The sequence below is a fragment of the Aquarana catesbeiana genome, linkage group LG03 (genome assembly GCF_042186555.1).
Source record: "Aquarana catesbeiana isolate 2022-GZ linkage group LG03, ASM4218655v1, whole genome shotgun sequence".
NCBI lineage: Eukaryota > Metazoa > Chordata > Amphibia > Anura > Ranidae > Aquarana > Aquarana catesbeiana.
Genome location: NC_133326.1, coordinates 123,765,410 through 123,786,414, shown reverse-complemented (window position 1 = coordinate 123,786,414; position 21,005 = coordinate 123,765,410). Strand labels below are relative to the sequence as shown.

General features: G+C 40.5%; 1 protein-coding gene across 1 annotated transcript in view; it reads left to right on the top strand.

Moving 5' to 3' along the window:
• Positions 1 to 20,542, top strand: part of CA12 (carbonic anhydrase 12) — a 30,614-nt gene extending 10,072 nt beyond the window's left edge. Inside the window, exons 3-10 of the mRNA XM_073619146.1 lie at positions 7,840 to 8,019; positions 8,115 to 8,257; positions 12,224 to 12,316; positions 14,603 to 14,666; positions 15,819 to 15,976; positions 16,218 to 16,344; positions 16,436 to 16,523; positions 17,399 to 20,542. Of these exons, the coding sequence (XP_073475247.1) occupies positions 7,840 to 8,019; positions 8,115 to 8,257; positions 12,224 to 12,316; positions 14,603 to 14,666; positions 15,819 to 15,976; positions 16,218 to 16,344; positions 16,436 to 16,523; positions 17,399 to 17,468 (923 nt within the window). The 3' untranslated portion in view covers positions 17,469 to 20,542. The remainder of the gene's footprint in view (positions 1 to 7,839; positions 8,020 to 8,114; positions 8,258 to 12,223; positions 12,317 to 14,602; positions 14,667 to 15,818; positions 15,977 to 16,217; positions 16,345 to 16,435; positions 16,524 to 17,398) is intronic.
• The last annotated feature ends 463 nt before the right edge of the window (positions 20,543 to 21,005 follow it).

Below are 21,005 nucleotides of genomic sequence, written 5' to 3'. Positions count from 1 at the left end.
ACCTAGTGATCAGGCTATAGATCTCCATAATGCCAATCCGCTCCTGGTGACTGACGGAGATGGACCGCTAGGGAGGAAGCCTTAACACTGGACCTCCTCGCTACTGGAGGACATGATGCCTAACCAGGTACCACGCCAACGACTGGTTGCAGTTCTTCTTGCTGTTTACTCATGGTAACTCCCTTATCTTCTTAGTGTTGCAACTTGACCTTTTTTGTTGTAATGTTGCAAGATCCTTAGTATGCTATTGAAGACTCAGAAGAAGCGCCAGGACCCCACATGCACCCCTTGAGTAACTTCAGACCAGGCTTTGTGTGGGTAAACAACTTTTACTGAAAGTTCAGCATGGCATACATAATAAAGCAAAATGTCCTTTTCCTAACTAACTTTTTAGCCGCGTGCATAGGTAAAGGTCTTCTTGGTGAAGTCCATGACTGGCACGATTCAGCTTGAGAAGTCCATAGCTTGAGTGTATTCCGAGAGACCAGTGGCTCCATAGATGAGGTACAAGTCTCAACTCCTGCAATGTTTCTGTTCTTTAGCCCGCTACCCCGCACTCTCTTGGGACCCGAACCTCTCCTTTTTTAAATCGCACAGGACAGGAGGCTAGGCCCCAAAAAAGTCAGTGAGCAGGGAAGGATGTAAGGCGGTATTAATCCCTTCCCTCTAACCTGGGAAGCCAGACAAGCCTAATTAACTGAACACAGTAGGCAACCTATCCAAAAATATAATGTTTATTGTAGAGCATGGGCATTCAACCTGTGACCCTACAGCTGTTGCAAAACTACAAGTCCCATTATGCCTCTGCCTTTGGGGGTCATGCTTGTAATTGTCAGCCACTTGCAATGCCTCATGGGAGTTGTAGTTCAGCAGCAGCTGGAGGGCCAGGTCGAGCACCCATGTTGTACAAGAACCTTTTTTCCAGGTGCTGTGTATTAACCCCTCCACCCAACCTTCTTCCCCTTCTTCTTTTTTTTTTTTTTTTCCTCCCTCTCCCCCCCCCCCCCCCCCCCCCCCCCCATCACTTTCAAGCTGTGGTAGAAGGAAAGAAAATTGCATAGGGTATGGCCTGCCTTGCACACCTCCGGGGGGAAAAAAGGGTTATTGGATGTATTAGCAGATTTAAATACACTAACAAATTGAAGATGCACACTGGATGTTTTTAGCACTGCTGTTGGGGGAGGGGGAGAGTTTCCTCTGCCTCTAAACACCCCTGCCTGTTAGCCTATATGCCCATGAAGACATATGGGTTTAGAGGCATTAAAAAAAAAAAAAAAAAAAACCCCACTGCCAGCTCCTCCAGGAACAGCAGTGTTTTGGCAGAATAAAGCGCTTGACACACCTGAATGCATGACAACATTAGGCACATTTAGGACTTGAGCATGCTTTACGTGCTATTACAAGCATCACGCGTTTTTGCTGCCAATCTGCTGTTACCATAGAGCAAGGTGCCTAGGAGACCTGGCCAAAGTATCCAGTGTGCATGAATCCTTATAAGCAGTTACAGCAATCTTCTTTTTTTTTTTTTTTTTTCCCTTGCAGAGAAAGGGGGGGGGGGGAAATGTGTATAAATAAAAATGGTAATGGGGGGAAAAAAAATACAGAAAAATACCTAGACCTAATTACCTAGGTTTGATCAAGGTCAGTGCTAGGGTTAGTGTTTGAGTCCAAGGTCACGGGTGGATTTTTTTTTTTTTTTTTATCAGTGTCTGTTTTAGGTATGATTTTAAAAAATAAAATAAAAAAGCAAAACGCACACTTGCTTCTGTGCTGTACCATGGGTATTAACAACAACTAACATACATATGTGGTATCTCTGCAATTAGGAGCAAGAGAATTTATTTTGAGTTGTTCTTTGGAAGGTTATGGTAGTAGCAAGAAATTAGATAGATAGATAAGATAAAATTATATATCTATTTTTTGGCCCAGTTTAATAATAATAATACTACCATTACCCACACAATGAAAGCTCAATTTGTCCTGAAAAAAACAAGGTAAGATCCACCTGGACGCACGTAGTAGTTGTGATAATATGTACAGTTTTACTAACATATTTCTAAGTTGCAAAATTTTGCTTGGGCATTTAAGATTTGTTTTACCCTTAAGTGGGAAGGGGTTAAATGGCAGGCTAAACAGGTATTTTTTGCACTTCTCAAATGTACAAAATGCTTTTAATGGTACATTAACAGACTACAGGGGACCAAATGGAAGAAGTTTGTTGAGTTTTGCATACCCTTTAATAATTTTGCTTGTGTGCACTTTGGAAAACCACCTGCATATAAACTGCAAACTGACAAACAAAAACTTTTTTATGGGTGAAGAATCAGAGTAGATCTGCTAGTATGTGGTGCCAGTTGGGGATCTTTTTTTTCTCAGAGAACAGGTACTCCCAGACTTGAGCCCGTTAGTTAAAAGTAGTTAAAAATGTAATTTGCACTTAATATTTGATTTTGGAAGTAATGGATTTTAACAAATGAAAAAACATGTACACTGTTAAACAAACATTTGTTCATTTTGAGAAAATCCATCCCGATCCTTCAAATTTTCTCATCACGACAGCTGAAAACAAATGAAGATTTGATGCCATTAGAAAATTGAACAGACTTTCTTAAAACTTTTGAACAAAATTGTAGTAGTGTATACCCAGGTTAAAGTGATGCTAAAGTTTGTTATTTTGAAAGGAAAAAATAAAAATCTGTCTGTCAGCAGCGGGAGCCAATGGCGCCACTGCTGTGTCTCAGCCAATCGGATGGCCGAGGCACTCGTGCCGCTGCACACTGAAGGTTTTTTGTGGTTTTTTTTTTTTTTTTTTTTTTTTTTTTTTTTTTTTTTTTTTGTTTTTTTTGTTTTTTTACCTTAATGCATAAAATGCACCAAGGTAAAAAAAAACCTTCTGACTTTAGAACCACATAAAGGGTAATATTCATGTACTACGGAATATTATCCCTGAGGGTTTTTTACATCACCATTTATCCTTCATTCAACAAATCTATACACAAAAATCTTACAATAGCTTTGTGCAAACCTAAAAATGTTACTTGCTGTACTGCTTTATGGTGGCTGTGGTGAAATTGCCTAGCTAGGTCATCCCCTGCAGGGCAAGAAGAATGGGTTTTCTGTAGTCACCTGGAACTTCGGCCTTTCCTCCTCCTTCTCCCACCGCTGGGCCATTCGCAAAGCGCAGCATGCTTCGAGCATGTGCAGTAGGGAACTGGCTGTGAAGCCACAAGGCTTTACTGCCGGTTTCGCTTACCCGAAATGGTGGCAGCAGCACCTGAGAGCTGATTGAAAAATCGACTCAGGTGAAGACACTGCTGGATTCGTGGACAGGTAAGTGTTCTCATAAGTAAGCAGCTACAGTATTTGAAGGTGCCTGGAGCTCTTTTTTTTTTTTTTTTATTGAAGAATTGCAAAAAAAAAAGTTACTCGCAACACCAAGGTTGATGAGTGTGTTACAAAGTCGAGCTGCATAGTTTCCAGTAGAGTATAAAATGTATTACATCCTAATAACAAAAAAAACACATCACATCAGGAAAACATGTGATCTGTAATAAACCAGCCAGCCACTCCACTAGCCAGCTCACTAAAAAGGGTAGAGGTTGGACCATTTTTGACTGCAAGGATTTTACACCAAAGTCTCAAGGTCACAGAACTATTTTTCTAAACTCGTGCAAAGGTTTAGGATGATCACGTGAACTGTCCCTTTCAAAAGAATTCTTAGAAGCATAGGAGCCCAAGTCTGCATTCCTGTTTGCAGTCACTACGTTTACCATCTAGGTACAGCCTGTTGCATCTGGCCTTATCTGGAAATCTGTTCTAATTATATGCAGCCCATTCTGATTTTGAACTCTATACATCATACTTTTGTATATAATGTTTCAAATTGACATGTTTCTTTTTAACATGTATTTTGTAAACTTTTGCGTTGCTACAATAAATACAGTGCATATAATGGACTTTTTTTTTTTTTTTTTTCGTAAGAGCAAACTGGTAACTATCAGCAATTGTAAGAACCAGATATAAATCACTATAAGATATCTAATAAATACAGTGGGGACGGAAAATATTCAGACCCCCTTAAATTTTTCACTCTTTTTGTTATAGTGCAGCCATTTGCTAAAATCATTTAAGCTCATTATTTTTATTTTTTTTTTGCCTCATTTATGTACACACAGCACCCCATATTGACAGAAAAACACAGAATTGTTGACATTTTTGCAGATTTATTAAAAAAGAAAAACTGAAATATCACATGGTCCTAGGTATTCAAACCCTTTGTTGTGACACTCATATATTTAACTCAGGTGCTGTCCATTTCTTCTGATCATCCTTGAGATGGTTCTACACCTTCATTTGAGTCCAGCTATGTTTGATTGTACTGATTGGACTTGATTAGGAAAGCCACACACTTGTCTATATAAGACTTTACAGCTCACAGTGCATGTCAGAGCAAATGAGAATCATGAGGTCAAAGGAACTGCTTGAAGAGCTCAGACAGAAATGCGGCAAGGCATAGATCTGGCAAGGTTACAAAAACATTTCTGCTGCACTTAAGGTTCCTAAGAGCACAGTGGCCTCCATAATCCTTAAATGGAAGAAGTTTGGGACTACCAGAACCCTTCCTAGAGCTGGCTGTCCGGCCAAACTGAGCTATCCGGGGAGAAGAGCCTTGGTGAGAGAGGTAAAGAACCCAAAGATCACTGTGGCTGAGCTCCAGAGATGCAGTCGGGAGATGGGAGAAAGTTGTAGAAAGTCAACCATCACTGCAGCCCTCCACCAGTCGGGGCTTTATGGCAGAGTGGCCTGACGGAAGCCTCGCCTCACTGCAAGACACATGAAAGCCCACATGGAGTTTGCTAAAAAAAAACACCTGAAGGACTCCAAGATGGTGAGAAATAAGATTCTTTGGTCTGATGAGACCAAGATAGAATTAAGGCCAAAAAGTTCTAAGGTATGTGTGGAGAAAACCAGGCACTGCTCATCACCTGTCCAATACAGTCCCACCAGTGAAGCATGGTGGTGGCAGCATCATGCTGTGGGGGTGTTTTTTAGCTGCAGGGACAGGACGACTGGTTGCAATCGAGGGAAAGATGAATGCGGCCAAGTACAGGGATATCCTGGACGAAAACCACCTCCAGAGTGCTCAGGACCTCAGACTGGGCCGAAGGTTTACCTTCCAACAAGACGATGACCCTAAGCACACAGCTAAAATAACGAACGAAGGAGTGGCTTCACAACAACTCTGTGACTGTTCTTGAATGGCCCAGCCAGAGCTCTGACTTAAACCCAACTGAGCATCTCTGGAGAGACCCAAAAATGGCTGTCCACCAACGTTTACCATCCAGCCTGACAGAATTGGAGAGGATCTGCAAGGAGGAATGGCAGAGGATCCCCAAATCCAGGTGTGAAAAACTTGTTGCATCTTTCCCAAAAAGACTCATGGCTGTATTAGATCAAAAGGGTGCTTCTACTAAATACTGAGCAAAGGGTCTGAATACTTGGGGCCATGTGATATTTCAGTTTTTTTCTTTTTTAATCTGCAAAAATGTCAACAATTCTGTGTTTTTCTGTCAATATGGGGTGCTGTGTGTACATTAATGAGGAAAAAAAAAATGAACTTAAATGATTTTAGCAAATGGCTGCAATATAACAAAGAGTGAAAACTTTAAGGGGTCTGAATACTTTCCATCCCCACTGTAATAATGCACAACTAATAGGTCATGCAGTACACCATGATCATTGGACTTTGACATTTGCCTCTCTGCCACACCAAACCTTAACAATTTTTTTTTTTTTTTTTTTTTTTTTTTTTTTTCTTGTGTGTGTAATTAATAAAATATAATTTAAATTATATTAGTTTTAAGGTTTCACATGTGTCAGAGTGTACCTCAAATTACGATCGGATACAACATTTTAAAATATCCATGGCACAATACATTGGTAGACCTGTGTTTTGCACAGTTAGGATTACTTAGGAAATTAAACAGTGAATGTATGCGTATCTCAGCAATACTGACATAGTGCTATTTCTTCAGTGCATATATGTACCTAATTTGACAGCAATTTGCATGTATTAAGTTTTTCGTGCTTCCAACGGATAAAAAAATTTTGAGAAGAGAATTGGATGCCACGATGTGGTAGGGGACAGAGAAAAGAGACTCCTTAAGCCTCATATACACTGCTGCTGGTAAACAGATGTTTAGGAGCAGTTGGGCGTTCTCCTTTTTTTTTTTTTTTTTTTTTTTTTTTTTTTTCCCCCATTTCCCCCCCCCCCCCCCAACTGCCCCTGAACTCTCCTCAATGTTATCTTATCAGTACACTGAGTTGGTTATAGTCGTTTCCAGGCAGTTGAGTTAGAAGCATTTTTTGGAAAGCAAAAAAAAGCGTTCAGGACAGATGTTCAGAGGCATTTGAAATGCCAAATGCCTGTAACAGATTTTAACTCGCGTTTAGCCGTGTTTCGTTTATAGACTTTTTAAATGGAGATGCAAAAAACTATTCTAAACACGGCACAACTGATGGTTTTTAAACATTGGTTACTATCTGTCACTTGGTCCTCTTGAGAGTTAAAATTAGGGTAATTCTTCTTCAGGGCTACAACAAGCAAATGCACAAGGTGCAATATTTGCTGAAGATCTTATATTTGTGAGACTAACCTATGAACGATATTTCAGTAGTCAGAGCCTTTTTTATAAATGAGATTAGAGCCTTTTTTATAAATGAGATTACAAAAACAGTAAGTGCATGAAAACCGTACTGCATATGGCACCCATGTTGGTATTGGTGGTTTTAGAAATGACTGGGCCAGGTTTGGTAATGGAAAAGGTAAAGTATCCTCAGCATGTGATGAACAAGGATTCCATCTCCCCATTCGGCTTGGGTCTGAAGTTACATTTCCAAAGAGGAAGTCCTTATGGAGTTCTTGCTGTCACTGACAATCGCTGTTAGTAGGACACTGGAGCCTTTGTCACTGGCAGCACAAAGCTCTTCAGTAGTATCAGTTCATGATAAATGCACCTGGTAATTACCTCCTAAGGAAACTGCTTTTTTTTTTTTTTTTTTTTTTTTTTTTTTTTCACGCAGCTGGTTGCACTGCATTTTGAACAAAACCTATGATTATACTGTGTTTCTTACCATTGATTACTCTGCATAGTGTCATTTAGATGATATGTACATATATGAATTTGCAATAATTCATTTTATCCATATTAAATCTCTTGTCAATTGTATATGCCGTCCCTTGTATATGAAATGTATTCATGACGTCAACACTGTGTGTGTGTGTGTGTGTGTGTGTGTGTGTGTGTGTGTGTGTGTGTGTGTTATACATATTAAACCTTTTCTACTAATGTGCATCATTGTTATGTATTGTCAGACTCCATATGCCAATTAAATGTATTTTCTAATTGTCTCACCCCCCACAAATCAATAGCCTCATTTAAAGTCCCACCTTCCTTTTTATCATTCTCAAACATATGAATGAAGGAGTGTTTTTGGGTTGGTAAATACTGCTTGATCACCTTTTTTGCTTTTACAATCAAATGCAAGTTGGGGGGGGGGGGGGGATACTATGTCCTCTATGATGAGTAAAATCTAACTCTCTACACTTCTAAAATCCAGTAACTGCAGTATCAATAGGTGTAACGTTTTGTGTACTTCTGAAGAAGATATATTCTAGCTGATACATTGGTTTTATTACTGGAAGGGGAGCAGAAATGATACGATTAGGAAGACTTGTTTAACGGATTGACCTTACAATTGCTATATATATTTTTTTTTTTTTCTAAACATTAAATTCTTGATAATTTTTTTTTTTTTTTTTTTTTTTTAATAATCTAGGTAATGATGGAGAGGACAACTGGCCAGTACAGTATGGTTTTTGTGGTGGTGTCCATCAGTCACCTCTTGATTTCCATCGCGGCATCTTGCAGTATGATTCCAGACTAGAACCCATACGTTTGTATGGATATAATGTTTCCAGTACAGAATCCTTCACTATATCAAACAACGGACATACAGGTATAGCGCAATACTTAGGTAATTCTTTGTTTCTAGTTTGCAGTTATTCAATGTGAGATACTGAATACAATTTTTATTTTATTTTTTTCAAACAGTGTCTATGAGTCTGCTTTCAAATATGTATCTGGACATCCCACCTTTTCGCTATGTTGCAGCACAGCTTCACTTTCATTGGGGCACCCTTGACAGTCCTAAAGGCTCAGAGCACTGTATTGAAGGCAAAAGGTTTTCAGCTGAGGTAATATGCCTGGATAAAGCATCTGAGGGAAGAGTGGGAACAACGAAAAAAAACCTTTTCGTACCTTCCAACAAAAGAACGCATTTAAAAGGACAACGCTAAATAGGATAGTGTGATTAAACTTTAAAGCCCAACTCTGGGAAAATGTAAAAAACCTCCCTTGCAGTGGTGGTGCGCCTGAACTGCAAGGGTTATGTTTGTTTCTGTCTAGGGGATGGGAAAAGCACTTCTACCTACCTGATCCTCCAGCACCCCCTCGGGGTCCTCACATTCAATAAAGGGCTATGGGCCCTACATCGGCCATGATGGCATCAGAGGACCTTAGACTGCTGGAGTGCAATGGAGAAGAGGCTGCCAGAACCAGTCTAGCAGTGCAGAGGAGGATTGATTTGATGCTGGCTTGGTGGTAAGTGGAGCCTCTTTGAGGATCAGCTGTAACTTCAGATGCAGTCCTCCTGACCAGCAGCATAATTTGGGCAGGGTGTTAGATGTGTACGTTGCCAGGACAGAGATCGGTGCCACGGGGGAAGCTGAGGGGTAGGAAGGCCAGAAATTTAGAAAGCAACTTCCCTTTGCAACATAGATTTATCTGCTGCAGGGACAACTTTGGATGTGCTGCCCGTTGGGTGCCCCACTTAGGCACAACATAAAAGCACCACTGCAAGGGTGGATTCTTCCTAATTCTGGGAATTGTCATTTAACTGTCCATACTGTTCATGTGTAGTAGTGACAGAAATTGGGCTCCTAGCATGAAAAGTTTCCCATAACTTGTGGTCCTTGCAGCACTCAAGATCTAATGAAGAGTGCTGCAAGTTATTGGTGATGGAAGACTTCTGTGCTGGAAGCTAATTGCTGGTATGTGTGGGGAAATTGGGAGGTTAGAAGAGATCAGGAGCACTGCAACTAACTGCTTGTTCCTGCTCAGCTTCCTATGCAGCATGCTCCTTAGAGCCCAGTAAACATCTGGGAGTTTAGTCTCCTGGCCCCATAGTCTATTGGACTGGCAGATGTGCTGGCAGTGGAAAGTTAAAAAAAAAAAAAAAAAAAAAAACACCAGTCACCATAAAATGTTGCAAAACATTGGTAGACTTGGTGTTAGATCTGTGAGAGTATACAGCAAAGGGGGGGGTGGGGGGGTGGGGGTGGGGGTTAGGTTAGATCAGCACACTAAACTTGGTGCCATTAAGACAGTCATTCATCAAGAATGGGTTGCCAGTGGCTGAGCTTGGAGTTTCTGGGCTCTCTGACACTTTCTTCTCCCTCTGGTGACATTGCTTTCTCAGTGGAGGGTCTGTGCACACAGGGGGGAATTGACGACAAAGGGTTTTGCAAGCACCATGCTTAAAGTGGTTGTAAGTTGTTACATATACCCAGTGAAGTGACTGCCCTCAAATGATACATAGAGATGAAACCAATCCTCCTACGTACGTTGAACCTGTTTATCTGCAGCCATCTGTCCTGTACAGCCTTCTAAAATACACAGCTGAAAGGGTTGTGTGTGTGTGTGGTGTGTGTTTTTTTTTTTTTTTTTCTCAGCAGCAAAAAGCGGGGACAGGGATCTGACTTCACACATACTGAACAGCTGAATGTAATCTGAGATCAGATTAGAAGAAAGAAAAGTGAGCCCCCATCTATACAGGCTCAGAGAAACCTAAAGCTAAGGGAGTACTCTGCTGTGTACATCTTCTGGGAGGATAAGGTGTCAGCCTAATCCAGGGGTAGGCAACCTGGGGCCCTCCAGCTGTTGCAGAACTACAAGTTCCATCATGCCTTTGGGAGTAATTGTAACTGCCAGCCTTGCAATGCCTCATGGGAAATGTAGTTCCACAACAGCTAGCGCGCCCAGGGTTGCCTACCTCTGGCTTAATATAATAGGAGTGACTCGCGCAGCTAGCAGAGAGTGGAGAGATTAGAGGAACCAGGCTTTGTGCTTTGGTTTCAGGTTAGTACACACTATAGTCTGATGTGCTTTGTTTATTATTCACATCTGAGGTTTACAACCACTTAATCAGATGCTGGCACCTAATTAAAAAAAGATGCAAGCCCCTTTGTTAATTAGGAGTGATCAGTTCTCTGTTCTGTGGGTGTGACAGATACAGCATAGAGAGCTGGAGCTGCATGTTCCTATCTCTCTGCCATAGGTGTGCACAGCCTATTGCATTAGGGTGTGCACCCAAAAGCTCAAACACATGTGCATGTATGTACAGTATACTGGCAGTGTCAATAGCACAATGAACCATGTCAGCATGGCAGTGGACAATGTCAGTAGTTTATTTTTATTTTATTTTATTTTTTTATTTTTTTGTTTAGAACTTTTTCGGAAACCCCTTGGGGGGGGGGGGGGGGCTTTGGGGGAAATATCAGGGGTCTACACAGGTGAAATCTGCATCACTTGGTGTGCCCAGGCACACCTGGCACACCCTGGGCGTACGCCTATGCTCTTTGCCATCCCAGCCCTTGCTTCCACAAAGCGGGAGGAAGGAGGAGAGTTATCATCTCTACAGGCTCTGCACATACAGTGTAATTGCAACACAGGCAGAGAGAAGGATGTGAGCTGTCTGCTGTGGCTCACATCCCATACGCCAGGTAACACCAGAATCTGTGGCAGTTTTCTATATAAGATAAAGGAAAAGAATTGCGCTAGGTGCGTAAGCTATATATAAAGACGTGAGGGGAGTCCTGCTGCTGGACACTATAACCCCGATATGAGGGCACAGAAGATAGTTATAAAATGGAAAGTGCAGCGCTGGACATATGAAATAAATTTATGTGAACAGTGATAAGTTAATAAAAAAACAAGCAACAGTGACTAGCACCCAATCACTAATAACAGATCTACAAATATATTTCAATTAAGTGCTCATAAATATTAAATTAATTCATTTGATCAAAGTGAAATAAAGTCCAAAAAATATATGTTGGTATTCAATGCAAGACCCAGGGTCAATATTCCACCGCTAGTGCTGCCCACCACCTGGTGAAGAAGTAATGGAGGCTTACCGGAAAGCCTGCGACCGCCCTTATTCAGGGGGGTCAAAACAGGCTTAGTAGAAAGATGTAGATCAGAGGGTATGCTCCGGGAGACACTGCTGAGAAAAACACCAACCTCCTTCATGAACAACTAGTTAGCAACAACTTGAAGCGCTTCACATAGAGCAGTTAATACTTGCTTCCACGAATCCAGCAAAGGTGAGCCATAAGTGCCAAAAGAGACTCCACTAGTGTAGAAAATCTTTGGCTGGTTTATTTAAAGTTAAAAACATAAACATGTGGCTCATAGCAGAGATAATGCAAGTGAAAATTCCACCGCCGTTTAAAATGGAATCGCACATGCGCGATGCGTGTTTGCGTTGTGACTCTACGGCCGTTTCGTCACAACTGACCTCATCAGGGGTTTCTATATGGCAAACTGTCGCATTCCATCTATTCAAGGCAGACCTGTGCTAGTTTTCTATCTGCTCTTCTAATGTGGTGCTCGCAACATCTGACTGTTTCCTGTGCCATAATAATGGTGCAGTAAGCCTAGTTAATTCCCTGGGCTATATGAATAGAAGAAGCCCACCACTTCCATTACAACTGAACTCTTCCAATGTGGAAGTCCAACCTCCCAAATGTGTTCTTTATTTGACAGTAAGGATTGGCTAGAATAGATGTAGGGTATATGAAACTGTACCCTGATAGTTTGGGGTTGTGGGTGTCACACAGAAGTGGGGGAGGGGCACATCATTTAATTTTTCCTGTTCAGTCTTGTACATGATCTTTACACATTAATGCCTAGTTGTGTGCTTGGGTTTTGTAAAACATCCCTTATCATAATTTACACTTTAAATACTTTTATTCCCTTTTTGCTATTTCACCCTACATACTTTTAATTTTATTACAACACCATTCTCTCTCACAATTTAATTGCCCAACGTGCAAGCTATCAATGCAAGTACATTTAACACTTTATTTATTTTTCTGCAGCTGCACATTGTGCATTATAACACCAAGTATGCAAACATGGCCATCGCGATGGAGGCGGCAGATGGTTTGGCTGTGCTGGGAATTCTCATTGAGGTGAGACACAGAGCATATTTGTTGTATATGTGTGAATTAATTTTATGTTCACGTTCTCTCCGGATATTTTGATGTATTCTAACATGGAGCTTCTTAGGTACTTTGTTTCTTATATTGGGCCCTAGGTTTTTCTCTAAAAACAGCTAAACCTAAATATAAAGAATTGGAGCAAATGTGTGATATGATGTTGATTTAACGTCTTGATTCGGACATCTAAGTTTATTTATTTTTTTCAGACGAGGTGAGGCTGTCTTGCAAATATAACTGTTCTTATTTTCACTGCTTATCTTAGAGGGGGAAACAGGGTGAGTAGGCCAGTCTAGACATCCAGGCACACAGAGCGATTCATCACAACTGGAGCAGCTGTACATGGCAACCAATCGGTTTCCTTTTTATTTTGAAAGCCTAAAGTGGAACTTTACTAAATATTTATATACCAACAGGATTCTAAATGCCGAAGAGAGATAGTGATGTCAGTGGGTAGCAAGAGTGCTTGAAGTGGTTGTAAAGGCTCAAGCTTTTATACTTTCATGCATTCTCTATGCATAAAGGTAAACCTTCTCTGTGCAGAAGTCCCCCCCCTAATACTGATCGGAGCCCCATCATGATCCAGCAATGTGCCAAGAGACTCGACTCTCCCTCTTAGGCTAAGACAGCAGTGGGAGCCGTTGGCTCCCGCTGATGTCAATCACAGCCAGAGAGCCAATGGGGAGAGAGGGGTCAGGGCTGAGATGCAACTCTGTGAATGGACATGCAGAGCCAGCAGCTCGGGAGCCCCCACAGCAAGCTGCTTGCTCTGGGGGCACTCAGCAGGCGGGAGGGGCCAGGAGCATCGGCAAGGGACCAGAGAAAAGGAGGATTGGGGTGGTTCTGTGCAAAACTACTGCACAGAGAAGGTAAGTATGACATGTTGGTTATTAAAAAAAAAAATAAAAAAAAAATTTTAATATTACTTTGAGGATATTGCATTGCTGGAGTGGAGCAGAGTATAGTTTTGCTTTAACTGAACAAGCTGAAGTCAGAGGCTGATTGGTTGCCATGCACAGATACTGCAGTTTCAATAAACTCATTGCATGAGGTTTCCAAGGGAATCGTTCAGGGAGCATTTTCAAAGATGACATGCCTAGGAAATATATTTTGCATCATTTCATACTTCGTCATGGTTATCTGTCTAGCCAGTATTTGTTTTGCCTTCTTCTGAACCAACACTATTAGAATGTTTCAACTTCACATCCCCACCCTTGGAGACATAGTAGACTTTGCAGAAACATTAACAATGCCTTGCAAGAATTGATTAGAGGAAAGTGGTAGGGCCCTGTAATATAGCAAAATGGCCTGAAAGGATCTAAGAATAACTTGGTGATTTGGAAACCAGTTTACACTGAGACTTATCACAGAACATTGAGTTTGCCCAATGTCCTCTGTAATTTGTGGTATGATACCAGATCATGTGTTAAAGGATTAGCATGAGCTCTCATTTGGTTAGTCTGGTATTCTTGGGTAAGAAAACTGTACCATGGACCTAAAAGTGTCTTCCTCTAACTGGGCTTGTTATGAGCTGTGTCCAATTTTTCCAACAGCATTATGTAACTTAAATGAGTACAACCTAAGATCATTCATGGATGAAGGGGGCTCTCAATACCTGTTTTATGCATAAAGACAGAATTTCCAAAGTTTTTTTGTAGTAACAAGATCTCAGAAGAAGGTGAGTGAGATTGGGATATTGTAGCTTAAGTTTTGAGCAAGAAAGTAACACGTTAAGAGGTGATTTGAGTTGGATATCAAGTGCCCAGTATGCTTGGTGTATAATCTTAGCAGGATTTTCCTCCATGATTTCCCAACTATAGCTTTCCAAATAACCCTCCAGCCAACACCAATATGATCTAGAGACTCTGTAAGAGATTATTGACTTAAAGAGGACCATTTTGATGGCCAGTGGGGAAGTCCTAGGCTTGTATTTTAGAGATCCAAAGCATTGGTACCAAAAGATTGTCTGATTGTGGGTTTGCCTAAAATGGGAGCTTGTACTTTTTGGCCATTCAAGTTTGCTGTCTTGACGCCATATATGTCTTTTAAGAAATGTGTTTTACTTATTCATCTTGCAAGAAATGATTGTGGGGTGTCGATCCAGCATGTTGTAGAAACTTTTATTGTTATTATAGTTTACTGTATTGCAGCAGTGTATATGTACACATTTTTCACTTCAGAACATAATCATACAATGCCCTTTTATGAGCTCATTAGAAAATATATATATAGATATAATTTTTTTTTTTTTTTTTACAGACTGGTTCTTTCAACCCTGCATATGATAAAATCTTTAGTCAGCTGACAAATGTCAAATACAAAGGTGAGTGTTAGTTTAGCCATTCTGTTACAATGCTAGTAAATCAATCAGATCAGACAGCGTAACTAGCTTGCAGTCTTCTAAACGGGTGCAAAGTTAAATCGGTAATGCAAAACTGGTTTAGAATGAAAAAGAACATGCATACACGACAGAATAATACAAAACCGACTATGAAAGCTGCACAAACATGGACTCTTCACAGCAATGTTTCTGTGACTCAATGTGCATAAGACCCACTAATAATGGGGTACTTTGTCGCAGTAAGTGGGCTTAAGCACCATATAGCAATATGGTGTGAGAAAAGCCCCATGTTTTGTTTTGAAAATGTTCAGGTGTGTTAAATAGCCTTGCATGAGTTAAATGTCGTGTGGTATGTGTTTGTTTGTTTTTTTTTGGTTTTTTTTTCCATGTGTGCGCTATAATTTCTTCCTTCTTCTTTACCATCTTTAATGCATCTTTTTAGGGTGTGCCCCCCAAATATTTTGTTTGTCAATGTGCGTAAAGTCTCTAAGACTGTACAATAGTCAAGCTGAGAATTGCCTATTCAGTAAAATGGCACAGAATACAAACTGCTACTTGCAGCTATCCGTATACAGCACCCCTTTTCAAAGAAGTTCAAGATAATTCTGGTAACACAGATGAACAGGTGGATGCATCAAAGAATGAAGAGCCGCCCCACTGAAACTGAATTACTCTAGTAGCAATTGGGGAGGTGCATCCCACAGTTGCTGGGTCTTTAGGTTTCTGTTCAGCTGTCCCAACACCAGTTCTTGACAATGGAGGGCCTCACCTGACTGTAGATCATTCGCCCAGCTCATCTGCCTCCTCAGGTGTAGCTTCTCTGAGCTGCTAAGGAAGGAAAGCAGAGATACCTGTCTTTGCTGGGGGTGTCCAGAAACTCATGGAGATATGAAAGTTAAATGACCCTGTATTTGAGCGCAGTGAGTAATTGGGCTCTCTGCTAAAGCATATCTAATTGTTGCCTACCACCAATATCCTGTGTGTTTTTATTTTATTTATTTATATATTTTTTTTTTCTGTAGTTCTAACTTAACTTTATGGTAATTTTGTTCTCTGCAACCTTTTTTGGATTTCTTTGGAAGGCTTCTTGAATGGATTTTTTTTTTTTTTTTAAACTTTTTCACTGTCATACAGGGCAAACTGTCCAAATTCCAGGGTTTAATATACAAGATCTTGTGCCCAAGAGCCTGGATGAATATTATCGGTATGAGGGTTCCCTTACTACTCCACCCTGCTACCCCAGTGTCTTATGGTCTGTTTTTCACCACCCTATGTTCATTTCGGAGGAGCAGGTAATGTGGTGTCTTCAATGTCCTCTAGTATCTCATTCGCACACTAATGTACATATAATGCACCTTGCAGCAAATAACTGGTTTGGTAAGGGGGGGGGGGAGCAAAGGGAGGGACAGGCAGGTGAGATGAACAACCAATACAGGGCTTTGTTTTGTTATCTAAAATCAAATCTCATTAATATTGTTAAAAATAATAAACCAATGCTATTTTTTGGTAAGTGTCAAATCTGTTGACTTGCAGCTGTCGGTTTTGGAGACGGCACTATACTGCTCAGGGAGGAACACTTCAGCACCCATAGAGATGACTAATAATTTTAGGCGGCTACAGCGAGAAGGTGACAGGCTGGTTTCTGTTTCGTTTAGGGAAGGTAAGTCGGCAGTCTGGATGAAGATGGTCGCTCAGCTGGAACTATAATCTGAAAAATCTGCCTGTTGGCTGATGTTTCTCTCTGTACACAGGTGTTGTCCTTTCCGTTGTTTTGGCCTGTGCGCTCGGTGTTTTAGTCATTATTTCAATCACCTGCTGGTTGTTTCACAGGAAGAAACGGTAGGAAACTCTTTTGACCTATTCACATGGAATGTTGGTGCATGGCCTCAAATCCTATAGCAATGTGTTAGAAAATATAGTATAGTTGTGTGTTTGTGGTGTTTTTTTTTTTTTTTTTTTTTTTTTTTTTCCCCCCTGGATAGAGTAGAGGGGTAAAACTGCTGATCAAAAGAGAAAAAAAAAAAAAATCCCATCTATATCTGTTTCACATTTGGGGAGATTTCCCTTCACGTCTAGTTCTATAGACTCAACAGAAAGTAGGGTGATATCTTTCCAGTGTGACAGAAATCCTCTTATGCAGTTGTCAAGAGTCCCCATTGGAAGATAATTTTTTTTTTTTTTCCTATTCCTGTTCTGTGGCAACTTGAAATTATGGATTCACCCTCCCTTTTAATATAGGTGAGATTGGTGATCAGGACAGTTCGAGAGATGGGGACACACAGTGGTTCTAACCCCTCCAGCATTCTCCAAATCTAAAAAGTGCCATTATTTGTAGATAGTTCTACCTTTTTAGTCAATATGACAGGTGCAGTGGCCAGGAAGGGAAGGGGCGGATTGAAGAAGTGGTGTCCAGTATGAACACTCAAACCTCAATGTCCGGTACTGACCATTTTATGTACAAGTGACAAGTACATTAATTGGCCGCAAGCACTCATGCTTTTGGTGTAGCAGCGGACAGAATTCTAACGGGTGTCTAAGACCACCCACCCCCACTGTATATAAAAAAAAATCTGAATATTAGAACAGGTTAGATTTACTAATCACTTGCATGTACTGTATATTTTAAAAGAAAAACAGTCCATTTTTAAGAGGTCCTGCACCTGGGCATTTCTGTAAAGTGTTTTACAATGGTGTTGCCATTTTGAATTTTGCAGGAGCAAGAAAACCAAGAATGTTGTGTACACAGCTGCTGTTCCTATGGAGGAAAACACATCTAAAGTATGACGTGTAATATTATCACAATTCCTTTTTATGAGACTGTCCAAAGAAAGGGGAAGCCCATTAGAAGTTGTCTCCACCTGTCTACTGAACACTTATGAAGCCCTTAGTCATGAAGGAAGACTGTTTAAATACTCATATACTGTATCTTATAATCCTGAGACTGATTTTTCTTGTAACACTTCCCTTTTTAATGCAAAGGAATTTCATTAGAACGAAAGGTTATTATTCAGATGCACACTAGACAATCAGGATACGGAACTTCTACACATTCCGCACAAAGGTTGCCCTTACCGTTAAGTGCCTAGTATGCGATCTTGAGATCTGTCTACACCGTGCATCTTTTTGAATAAACCTTTAGTCAAGCGGTGAGCTGAGGAAACCCATTTTTTAATTTCTGAATTCCTGGCTGTTATGCTGACCCTCTGGTTTCAGTACCTTGAGTCATTGACTTGGGCCTCATACACACGATACAAAAATCAGAAGGGAAAATTCGTAAGACAAGCTGTCTGCGGGTTTTCAGATCATTCGTACGGTGCTTTCGACAGCCGATTTTTGACTTTTTTGACAGACAAAAGCTGGATGTGCAGGCTATAACATTTTTGTCGGATGTGAACTCAACGTCCGATTTTAGAATGGTCAGTACAGAAATTGTCGCACAAAAGTCGAAGTACAAACACGCATGCTCGGAATCAAGGAACGACTGGTAAAAATTTAGTCTTGTAAACTACTGTTCGCAATCTAGAATTAACATTTGTGACGTGGCAATTGATGAAATGTCGAAATGCAGCGCACATTCTCATCTTTAATGGGATAATAATGAAACTGCTTTGCATGTATTTATGCCAAATGGATTTTAAAAGGCATTTGTTTTGTACGATCTGAAAATCGCGACAATTTGCGGATAGTTGGTATGCTAGACAAAATCCTGCACGTGCGCTTTTGACAAAAATCAGATGCTCGGTCGTCCAATCAAACGGTGTGTACGAGGCCTTTAAGGTGGTCATGCCTAAAGATTTATTTTGTTCAGCGCAGTTGAATGGATCTTTTGTTGCAGTCTATTGCATTCTGGTAGCTGACACCACTTTCGCCAATTTTACTACGAATCAGACAAAATTTGATGCCCATAAGGCTAGACATTATTCGAGCCAACTTTCTTACCTACAACTACAGGTGCTGACAGGGGAATCCCTCCCTCGAGCCACTGTGTTCTCTCGGTGGAGGAAGCCGTCCCCGCTGGAAGTACACAGTGGTTATTGCTACTGGCGACAGCCGCTAGCAATCAAATGTAAAATCTGTCAGGCTGGTTGTACCCAAGTTGATTGATCATGGTTCAAATCTCGAACGGTTTAGCAGGAACTGTCTATGGCCAGCTTTAGACCAAATATTCTGATTAGCAAAATTAGAGAAGAGTCAAAAGTCTTTTATCTGCAAACGTGTTCCAGGTCAGTGATTCAAAGCATTGAAACAAGAAGACATGACAGATGCCAGCTAGTATTTTCTAAATGAATCTGCAATGATTGCCTTTGTGCTTTATCCACTTTCCTTTACAGCTAAAACTTCTAACAAAAGCTGGATCCAAGATATCAAGGAAAATATGTTACCAATAACAACCAGTCACATTCTAGCTGGCATTACCCAGTGCAGGTTCCGAAATTGAAAGAATTGTATGGCTTGCTATATGCAACACCTACTTTATGTTCAGACAAGACCCATTATTGGTACTGCATAAATGCATACCTACAAATGACTGGCCATGTTTACTAGTTAACTAAAATAGCAATATAATTGCTTCTTCCTCTTAAAATATATAGTAAATGGTGTTTATGTATAACAGATCTTCCCCCCTTCCAGAATGAGGTGCCCATTTTATGAAAGATTATTTCCTCAAGTGATCAGTCTTATTAGATAGTGATCTTAAAAGTATTCCTTTTTTATTAGAGTTTTTTAAATACTGGCAATGCCTTCTGTTTTAAACATGCCCGTATTAGTGCTATTTAATGGTACATCTTAAAGTAGAAGTGCGGTCTAAACCTATCTAAGCTTAAACCTGCTCTAATCCCTATACTAGCTATCTTGTAAAGAAAAGATGTCTATTTTTATATAATCTAAGGACACTCCGGTCTCGTCATGTGAGAGCAGAAACCGCCGTGTCTGGGCGGTGACATCACCCATAGACTTACTATAGGGCATGCATTGTCTGCTGTCCCTCCTCTCCCCTAAAGATGGCACTGGGAGTCGATCACATGACCGGACTGGAGCTCCCTCAGAACAGGTATGTGTACACATCTTTCCTTTTACAGACTAGTTGGTATAGGGCTTGGGATGGGAGAGGGTTTTAGGCCAAGATAGGTTTAATCCAGACCTCTGCTTTAATTATTTATTTACGCACTACCTCTAGTTAGTTACATTTATTACCTAGATCTAAGCTGCAAATGCAGCACTGAGTAGCCATTTCACAATACTTTTCCAACAGCTTCCTAGCTTCAGAAAATGGTGTATGCTGGACCCAGAACTCTATCTCAATGTACCCTGTATATTGCCTTCAATAAAGTCCAATGAGATTTCCGCTGGCCTGCACTACATGTCCTGTAGTATTTCTAGAGGTGGCATAACATGTATCTTCTATTCTGTTTTAGAGAAATAATTCTATATTATGCTGCGGTGTGATGGTACTTTTACTTGTCTCACTACAAACTGCAAAGCACACAGCCTTCAAGTATTTTCCACTTTCCAGCTGTAAGGAAGGCTCAGCCTACGTGAGAAAGGGAACGTTTTATGTGGCACACTGCTTCACACTGTTACATTTCTCAATACGCCTTCTATTTGTGAACCACGAGTGTCATAATATTTGCACATTATTGAGCCACACAAGTTCTGAATTTTTCCAGTTCTCCAAAAGACAATAACTTACCATACAGGGCAGTATTGCATGGTATAACCTCCGTTTCAGTAATCTAGATATTTTATGTATATTATGGTTTGCTATCATTGCGTTTTTCAATAAAATCATATGGGTTTATACATATTTTATTGATTGTATTTTAATGACCGTACAATAAAACATGTTGTAAAACTTAGTGACTTTTGGTTACTTATACTATGAATGCTTGTGATTATCTATTGTAGTGCTACCCCAGAAGGAGCCGCTTGGTAATTTGGGTTCTCTGTTCTACACCTGGTTGAGTGAAAGCTAGTGTGCATACCTTTTTAACTTGACTGTGACTTAGGCTGGCTTCACACCTATGCACTTCTAGTGCTATTTGCATTTTGCAGATTTGCACTACAGAACAAGTTCCATAGGAAACCATGGTAAATGGACTGTAGTGCAAATCTGCAAAAAGCACTAAAAATGCATAGGTGTGAATCCAGCCTTAGTACTGGGAAGTAGACACAAGACCGTTTTAGTGATAAAGTAACTCCATGTATTGGTTAGACTATGGATTAGAGTAAATGGTGGTTGGAACATACAGAAGGTAGGTTCAGACACTGTCCCTTAGACAGTATAATTACTATGCCAAGGTAACTTAGAATAGAGTTCTG